General features: G+C 38.9%; 1 protein-coding gene across 1 annotated transcript; it reads right to left on the bottom strand.

Annotated features, from left to right (window-relative positions):
- Positions 1-1,386: 1,386 nt before the first annotated feature.
- Positions 1,387-1,638, bottom strand: LOC310924463 (cortexin-3; the record flags this gene model as incomplete). Its single annotated transcript, XM_083886205.1, has 1 exon — positions 1,387-1,638. The coding sequence occupies one exon, from the start codon at positions 1,636-1,638 to the stop codon at positions 1,387-1,389; it is 252 nt and encodes an 83-aa protein (XP_083742331.1).
- Positions 1,639-10,669: the final 9,031 nt, after the last annotated feature.

Raw genomic sequence — 10,669 nt, 5'->3', positions numbered from 1 at the left:
CAAGACATATTCTCCCTGTTGCTCTGCTGTTAATCCCCTTAGTTTCTTCTGCTGCCGTTTTTTTTTTACCGTAAATCCTTCCATATTCAAAACTGAAGAAGACATACAGTAGCACAACATAGATGCTAACAAACAAGCTGAAGGATGCATGATGGTGGACTACCATCGCTTTGACACTTGATGGTGGGCATCCATGATGGTGCTGGAGGTAGCAGACCAGTGTCTGTCATGATTGCTATGCAGCAAGTGTTGCTAATTTTGCTAAAGTGGTGGTGATGTGATGTCTGCCATGTTGGGTTCGCAACAAAATTCAGCAACAGGGCTGAACAACCTTGTCCTAGAGTTACGATTGTGCTGTGTAGTGTTTGGGCTAAATGCAAAAAGTGAAATTTGATTGGCTCGTGCCCGTTTTTTGGAATATTTGCAGTTGAACGTTCGCACACAACTGCCACACGACAACGTGAGTAAAGCGAAGCAATGGAGCCAAAATGCAGTTTGACAATGCTTAGCGCCGCTTCATTCAAAGTGAATGAGAAGCATTTCAGTTGACGCCTCCACTGTATGCGTGAGTCAGCGATTAAGGAGTCAGTTGCAAGCACCATGAAGATCAATGCAACGTTTTGCAGACGCGTATACTGAGGTTTTGTTGAGCAACAGAGGATAAATCAGGCCCCAGGAGATTGTTTGGGCCTTGGTGGAGGTATGAGCGCTTCTTAGTGCCATTCTTGTTTAACCTGCTTTTTACGACCTTGACCCTACTCTTCTTCATGGTTTTACCTACAAATATCTGCGGTAACAACCACCAAAGAATATCATACAGAGAATTAAGGCATGAAATTCCTCTCCGGCTGATTCTTATCAGTCATATCAAGTCTTTTGGACGTCTCGTGTTTGTCCACAACTTAAGACAACACTATGCTTAAAGCAAAAGACTTCAACTGTTTTTTCTACCTGTCACTCTATTGAACACTGATTGTCTACATTAGCAATAAAAATCTAAGGACATAAACTCGAAAGGATGAAAACACTGTTTCCAGATCGTTAAAAGACACTCAACCCTGTGTGAGATGTGAGTTTTCACACATGAGATGCAGGAGGAACGAGGTAGTCCACAACAGAACTGATGTTAGGGACCAAGATGGATATGATCAATAATCTTCATAGCATAGTTGTGGTTGTCTTGTTGAAATCCGATGATTTGGCAGGGAGAAGCTGTTGAACTCTGGCTGGCACTGACATCGATGACAATTCGCCGTCTGAACATTCAGAAGATTTTCTGAAAGACGTCTCCCTGGTGAATCAGCAGTCATTTCTTCTGAGGGCCAAAGTGCTCTTTCAGCATCAAAACAGTCTGTTTTATGTGATCTTCTTCACGTTCGATTACCCTCAGACAATGCGGTAATCAAACGTGTCCTTCTCGGTGTGGTCAGTCCAGTTGGATGAGGGCATGCTGCGGTACGGGTCCAGCAGGATGCGGAAACAGCGCACAATGAGCAGGGCCAGGAAGATGAAGAGCAGCAGCACGAAGATGAAGGCGGCCTTCTGCTCCAGCGTCAGGTAGGAAGGCACGTGACGGCCGCCCCCTGACGAGGACAGCGTGCTGCTGAAGAGGCCCTCAGCCATCCTGGGCACATCCATGCTTGATCGTCTCGGCTCCAGCTCTTTGTCGGTTGCTGAAAGTTTAAGGTGAAGATGGGCTCAGCGACGAGGACCTGTGTGAGAATCCAAACAGACATATTATAGCTTGTGTCCTGTGGCTGGGAAAGCAAACCAATAAATCAGCCTCGGAACAGAAGGCAAGAACAAAACAAAACGTGTCAAGCCAGAGAAAAACACAGCTCGCAGATCAGTTTATTTTTGGATCTCCAGGCAAAAAGCCCGCTGAGAGAGAACAGAAGGCTTCAGGGACAGTGTTGGCCTCGAGTTCCAGCAGCAGCTCCGTGGTTTGAAATGGCACGTCGGAGCTTTAGTCATAGAACATTTATTGGAGTCACCTCTCTGGAGGAAAACAAATCATACTTCATGTAACTGTTCTGCAATCACGAATCCTTTCTCTCATGAGCTTTGAGTTTGAGTTGTGCATGGAGTGAAGGATTATTCTTGTCTCTACAGGTTTCATGCAGGAGGCAGTGATGGAAAGAAATGAAGGGAAACGTGACAAACAAAATCAATAAATATGCGGTGAAAGGTTGTATTTTCATATGCAAACTAACTCACCAAGTTATCATTGCAATCACGTTCTCTTGACCAACTACCCAGTTCACCCAATTCATAAATATTCAAATAAAAATAAAATCAAAGCAATGTGGGATGCAAATAGAATAAATAAAGATAAAATGGTTATGTGTTGTTGCAAACTATATGATTTTTGTAGATTTACATTAATAATTAGTTATTTGAACACTGCTTTCATTATTTCTGTTTTTTTAATATGCCTTGAGATTTTAAATTTCTGCCTTGAAATTTGAAAATGACAAAGAAACTTCTCTCAAAAATTAAATCGTTATATGGTTGATTTTTACAATTTTACATTATTACGGGCGAGAAAAATTAAACATAATCATGACTGTAAACAGCCAAACACATTTCTTAACAAGGAATCACTCAATCTCCAACAGCCAGTTTCAATGTGTATGTGAAATGCACCTACTTTGGATACAGTGGCATTTCACAGGCCTTGGGGAGCTGAGGTTTCCGGCCCTGAAACCTCCTGTACATGGCTGATCAAACAAACCGAGGAGTCTCTGCTGTTGTGGACTAATAAAAATCAGGTGTTCACAGGGGAGCCACCACCTTCAGCTTACAGCCCCGGGCAACTCTGCCTACACTGCTGTAACGCCACAGCAGGCCTATTCTTAAATAAGTAAATGAACTTAGGTTTGATCAGAATTTTTATATTTTTCTTCTTGTCAACCGCATTCCATTAAAAGACCGAAAATCAACAACTGTATCGATCATTGTGATGTATTTTGTGGGTGGCCAAAAGACCAATATCCTTTATGGCAACGACTAAAACCACCATAATTAGGCCCACTGTTTCACTGGGTGACATGTTCCTTCATCACCATGACAACACACACACACACACACACACACCTACACACACACACACACGCACACACACACACACACACACACACACACACACACACACACACACACACACACACACACACACACACACACACACAGTGCAGTCCTGCTGCCATAGATACTCACTGGAGCTGCATTTGTGTGCATCCGTCCACCACTACACACAGTTAATAACAAATGCTGTAATTACCCCAGTTTAAGGAATGTTTGCTAAAAACAGCAATGCCCAGCTGCTTCGGGTAATTACCGACTCTGCAGTGGGATAAATATCGTTGGGGCTTAAAACCATCAACAGGCTGCTGGAGTTAGAGAGTATTAAGCGACAAGGTGGCAGGAATTATACTTTCCAAAATTCCTTCGAAGTTAGCGTGACGTAAACGGCCTTCTTTCGCCACATCTTCACTCGTCCAGATCTTCGGGCGACTGGACTGAACTGTCAGACGTACAGGCTTCTTCAGCACTACAGTTATTAAAGGACTCATATTATACCCTGTGCACACGCACACCAGTTAATGATCTTGAATTTGACATATTATACCCTATTACTCCCAGTAAATCTAGTTCCCTGGTGTCATAATGAACATGTCTGTGACATGCTTTTGTCAAAATACCTTAAGGATGAAGCACCACAGCAGTTCAATCACTCTGCCAAAACAGCCCTGTTCAGAACGCTCTCTTTTGAGTGCCTGTCTCTTTAAATGCATATAAGACACAGGAAACTACGTCAGTGTCACTGAGGCTCCAGCAGCTAACAGCAGTTAGCTTTTGGAAAAGCCATAATTTGCCGACTCCAGTCGGCACATTGCCGTCATATATAAAATGTAAATCCTCTGAGGCTGGAAGTTTGTGTAGAACTCTGTGCTGCACTGTGCAGCCAAGAATAGAACACTTTGCAGACTCACACTCTTCCAGATACTATTGCCCTCACCTACACTGTTTTTTTAGGGACAAAGCGGAGCTCTGTGTGACAGCAATTCCAGGAATGTCTCATTGTGACGTAGCAATGAGTGCGGAAGTCAACATGGCGTGTTTTATCTCCTGTACTTAGACTGAGGCGGACCACAAAAACATGACCGAGTCATGACTTGGTCATGTTTTTGTCACACTTGCGCCTACTCATATGGCCAAATATTACTATGAAATTTAAATCAAGTGAGAATTAGAATCAAATGTCTCCATAGACCCTCAATGGATAGCAGTGGCTAACTGCTACATCCTGGTGCTACGTCCTTTACATAGCCTGTAGTAGCTTTCTCCTGACTCCTGACAATACAGAGAGTATGTCTGGTGGGGGCCAAACATGTCAGTACGACACCAGCCTTGTCTTTTAATCCAGCCGCAACACAAAGCAAACCCAAGCCCGGATAGAAACAAAAAAAACAATCATAGAGTCAGAAAAGTGGCAGATTGTTTTTGCCCCTGAGCATCTGGGCAGATTAATCCATCATGAGATGGCCACATGCTCCAGCTTCATGCTCGACAGTGGTTGCAACAGATTGGATGAAATGGGTCCAGTTCACAAGACTTGATTTAAAGCCGGAGTAGGCAATATATTTTTTGGCTTTAATGATCAATAATTTCATTGTAATCTTTCAGCATAATGTGGATAAAGTGATCAGGGAGAGGACTTCAACAGCCTCATGTCCTGTAGACCAGTGATTCTCAAGATTGATTATGGGAGATTTGTTTTGGGTCCCCAAAGAAATTTGCAGACTTAACTTTTTTTTTACTGAAGATTTATATGCATCCATACCCTTTCACCACATATCACCTATCACCCTATGTCTCACTGCTGACGTCGGGTGATAGGCGGGGTCACACCCTGGACAGTTCACCATAAGATTTATGTGTATAGGTTTAAAATAACATCTATAAAATTAGCTTTTAATTAACTTATCAAACTCAATTCAAAATGATAGCAGGTGTCAAGAATATATGGCTGCAAATGTGTTGCTATATTATGCACAAATTTGCTTTTTTTTACGATTTATATTGAGATTTGGGTCACAATAGTTTGACATCTTTAAAAAGAAGGTTCCCATACAGAAAGTTTGGGATATACACTACCATTCAAAAGTTTGGGGTCACCTATACAATTTTTCCATTAAAAGTCACACTTTTACTCATCAAAAGAGTTGCAAATATAAGGAAATTTCTAAGTGACCCCAAACTTTTGAACAGTAGTCTATATGGCTGTAAATGTTTTGCTATATTGTGCAAATATTGAGATTTGGGTCTCAATAGTTTGTACTCTGTAAAAAGAAGGTTGTTAGTTTAGTGCTAGTTTCCAGCCTTGCAAATTTGACCAATTATAGGAGAGTTCAGAGAGAGAGAGTGGGCGCCTCCTGTTGGTTGTTCTCCTAATCAGCTGCTCGTACACGTCTGTTTCCATTCTAGTGTTGCATACAGAGGAAAATAACCTAGAAAAGTGAAAAGAATCTAAAAGAGAGTCGGACAATAAACAAACTAAAACACGCGGGGGATATGGGCGGAGCTTTTAAGCGAAGGAGGTCCTCTTTTGCGTATGTGTCTATCCACACGTGTGTTTGGAGGAGCAAATGACAAAGCGGTTCCTCAGCTCCACTCCGATCACATACTCTGGTATATACACTCTTAGAAATAAAAGTGCTAAGCAGAAACATATTAGGTTATTCGGCTTGTCCTCATAGGAGAACCCTTTTTGGCTCCTTTATAAAAAGGTTCCACCAAGAACCCTTTTAAAACCCTTTTATTCAAGATAGGGGTTTTACAGGGTTCTCTGGATCAAAATGGTTCTTACTGGAACCATTAGTGTTACCAAGAACCCTTGAAAAATCCTTTCTTCTGGAAAGGGTTTTTCAGAAGCAAATGGTTCCAGGTAGAACCTCAGCCCTTGTAGAAGGACCCTTTTGGAACCCTTATTTCTAAGAGTGTACAGGAGAACAGTATTTCTGATTTTCCTCCTGAAGTACACAGTTTGAGAACCATGGGGATTAAAAGGAAGGTTAAACTTGATTGATTTAGGATTAGCTGACAGCAGGTTAGGTTAGTTTTTATGTTTTTTTTGAGCATTAGACCCTCAAAGAGAAACAGAAACAGAATTTTTCACTGTGGCTCATTTTTTCATCAGGTTAAAAAAAGAAAGGTTTGAATTTGGCGAAGTTTCATTTGTCTGATTTGAATTCATTATTCAAAACCTAGCCGCAGGACTGCTCACCATTTGATGCTGTTTCTCCTGCTGAGCAAATTATGACTGAATGTTTGCCGCAAAAACCCATCTCCCACTCCGTCTTCCCTTCCCTCTGCAGCAGGAGCCGCCGTGCCGTCGCAAATCTTTTTTATTTTTTTTGTTAATGAAATCAGTGAATCCTCAGGGAAATGTCTCATATTTATTTAAAGGTTGGCTCAACATTCCCATTGTTTTCGTGGAGGACATCACTAACAGCAGTCAGATACATTATCTGAACCTATTACTCACAGGCCTGACGTCTCCAGCCCTGTCTCAGGGATTATGTCGTCGTTGATCATTTCTGCGCACCACAAAACAGTAAGTGAGCTCACATTTCTGAACCGAAATGACTTATTCACACGTCGACAGATGTGCATATCACTGCTTTAACAGCTTGTGCCACGTCTGAGGCTGTAATGAGGCTGGCGAAAAGCATCGCTGGTTAGATTGAGGCGCCAAATGTCACCAGGTTAAGGCTGCAAGAAAGAAAATGAACATACTTTTTCCTCCAAAACACCAGAATGTTCTCGAAAAAGGACTGCAACAAATCTCCTTCTTTTTTAATGCCACTGCCACCAACAACAACTCAGAGTGTGTCTCTTCTCAGGTCTAACGATTCCATTAAATTACTATTATGATGTCGACGACTTGATTTCATTTCATTTAAAAGTGCATCACGACGCCTTGCGTCTGCACTTTTCTGTGATAGAGCACACGCTTTTCATCAATCACTCTGTAAGTAGATGAAATAGAAATGGGAACTTAAACATAGATTTTTAACATTTATGTACAAAAGAATAAGAACAAAACAAACACTCCTGCACTTCTTCTGAAAACTATGGCACTCCAAACATGAATCTGAACCCAACTCAAAATCAACTGAAATTAAGAGAAGAAAATTATAATTCAAGAGGGTAATATATTATATTTGAAAACTGTAAATTGAGAACACTATCGTTAAATATAGACTTGTTTCAGTGCCTTAAAAGGCAAAATCAAATCCTTAAGTATTGTCATTTAAAGTAAGAGAATGTGAGTGAAGTGTTATTGTGCACTGTTGTTGATTTTTTAACATCTAAGTTTGGTTTCGTGGTTATTGTTGCTGATATTCTAGAGTTGTTGTAAAGGTTAGGCCTTGAAATGTATGTAAGTAAATGTTTTCAAGAACAAGAACAAATAAAAATGTATTCATCACTCATTATTCATTATTCATGGTTTGCATAAAAGTAATAATGTCTCACAGGGGAAACCCTACAGCTGGACGTCCACACACACACACACACACACACACACACACACACACACACACACACACACACACACACACACACACACACACACACTGTCCCTGTTGGTTTGTTTGTCATTTTTAAAAAACAAGTTCTGCTTCAGTTTAACTTATGTCGTTAATTCATAAAAAAAGCAGAGGCTCAGGTGCAGAAACACCTTCTTTTTCTTCCCTTGACCCCCTCAGTGTGCCCCTCATCGACCAAAGAGGTTGGAAACCATTTTATCTAAATCAATTTGTCTGGAAATTCAGGTTGAGGTGAGGGCTGAGCTGCTGAATTTGCAAACAGTCAAAGACGAGTGAAAGGTCAAGGCTGAAGCTGAGAGCAAAGTTTGAAACACTTTTGGATTGTTGTCGTTGTTGTTGTTGTTGTTTTTTTTTAGGGTAAAATAAAATGACAGTGTCTGCTGAATAACTTTAGCTTTAAAAGGTCCTGTAATGCACTTTTCTGATCAGATTATGTCAGATTAATACTCAATCTCCAAGAAAAATTGAGTTTTTAAACTAAACTTGAAGATTTATATACTGTGTATATAAACATATATGCATACATATACATATATACACATATATACGTATATGTGTATATACATATTTATATATTAATTCACTCAATCTCCAATAAATATAGAGTATTTTAAACTAAACTGGAAGATTTGTATATGTAAACATATATACATACATATACATTTATGTGTGTATATATATATATATATATACACACATATATATGTATATATATATAAACACTCAATCTCCAATAAAGTATTAGAGTAGAGTATTTTAAAGTAAACTGGAAGATTAATTTACTCTATATGTAAACATATATACATACATACATACATGTGTATATATATATATATACATACTGTATATACATACATACATATACATATATAAAAATAAATACATAAACAATCTCCAATAAATATAGAGTATTTTAAACTAAACTGGAAGATTTATATACTGTATATATATACTATATACATACATATATATGTGTATACATATATATGTATATATTAACTCACTCAATCTCCAATCAATAGAGTATTTTAAACTAAACTGGAAGATTTATATATACTGTATATGTAAACATAAATACATATATACACACATACATATATGTATATCTATGTATGTATATGTATATATACATATACATATACATACTATCTACATACACATATATACATATACATATATGTATATACACACACACATACATATATATATATATACATGTGAAGACATTTCTGTGGGCAGCTCTCAGGAGACGGAGGACTTCAGCCGAGTCTGGCTGATCATCGGCCTGTAATCCATCACACTTAAAACTCAAAAATGATATTTCACAGCAGTGATTCATTCCCTTGTGGTGGGGTAAAAAAATGTATAAGGCACAGGGTTGTTTTTCCTTCTCTCGCTGTTAAACCATCAGCGTTTTACTGTCAACCCATCATCTGGCCGTCTTCTCCTGCTCCAATAACACAGCGAGGTCACAGAGTATTAGCACTTTTGGGCAGAATCCACTCACTCTGCTGTGTGTTGTGTATATTCTTCAAAGACATTACATCTTAACGTTTAAGTGAGGGAGAGATACTACATCTGTGATCTGTCTCTAAACTTGGAGTCAGGGTTCAAGGGAAATAAAAAAGAAAAGAAATAATAATAATAAGCTGTGATATATAGATGGAGCAAAAAAAAAAACAGAGTGTAAAGTTAAGCTATTTCCGTGCAGGTGTACAAATATAAACCATCAGGGGCATGGTTGCCGTGGTGACAAGGGATGAAAACGGCGTAAAAGCACAAAGAGTAAAATGTGACAAGGAAAGTGAAACAAACGCACACGCACACGGACACACACACACACACACACACACACACACACACACACACACACACACACACACACACACACACACACACACACACACACACACACACACACACACACACACACACACACACAGAGAGAGGCAAATCTAAAATGGAATCTGCCAAATCCTTTAAGAGTCTTAGCAACAATTAAAGACTGAACGTAGACCGACTGAGTGTGACGAGGTTCCTTATTCATTATGGTTTATGGGATGTTGAATATGGCTGTATTTTTTTTAAATATAATAACCTATATATATATTTATACTGTATATATTAGTGTTGATGTTTTAAATGAGAGTGTCAGTAAAACACATTTCCTCCTCCATTTCCTGGATCATTTCCCCCCATCATTTATGATCATTTTTGGAGGCTCTATTTTAAAATCAATCAATCAATACATTAATAATTTGATGTACATTTAGGACAACAATTTTGAAAAGGTGATTTTTTTTCTGTCCCTTTCTGGCAAAAACACTGGTGCTGAGATTAGGGATTAAGGAAGAAAAGCGTGGGTTTGTCTCTGTGTGTGTGTGTGTGTGCATGCGTGTTCGTGTGTGTGTGTGAGAAATGTTGCTGTGTCAGTTTTTTCATTATCACAAACATCCTTCAGCCTACAATGACATTTTAAAATGGCCTCGACTGAGTTGCAACACTTTTCATTTTGGAATTCAGCCGTGTCATAATTATATGCGAAGTTCTAAACTTTCAACTGTATTTATTTTTCTCATTAGAATAATATTATCTCTTCCATCAGTCGACTGTGTGCTGTATCTTCGTTTATCTGCTATTCACACACTGATCACAGTGGGCTTTTTTAAAATGGTTTTTAAATCACACTTTACTGTTTCTGTTCCATTTTAATGTACTTTAACTGACCTTGTGTATGAATGGTGCTATATTGATTGCAAACTGTAATGAAAAATACATTCAAATATCAAAGATTGTGACACAATACTTTTCTTCCCAAGCATTTAAATGATTTTGGATGGGTGTTTTGGGCTATTATTGATACAAGAAATGCCTGAAAACCACAGGAACAAGTGGTAAAAAAAAAATAATAAAAAAGAAATGTCAGAATCACTCATTTAAAAATTAGAGTGAACAATTTTTTTTTGATCCGTTGAAATTACACCCTTGGATGGAAGAATCAGCAGCAGAGAAATTATACTCACAACTCAATGGGAAAATTATGCGACGCCATT

Source organism: Microchirus variegatus (genome assembly GCF_963457635.1).
Source record: "Microchirus variegatus genome assembly, chromosome: 1".
Lineage (NCBI taxonomy): Eukaryota > Metazoa > Chordata > Actinopteri > Pleuronectiformes > Soleidae > Microchirus > Microchirus variegatus.
Note: the sequence above shows the minus strand (reverse complement) of the source record. Positions and strands in the feature narration are given on the sequence as shown.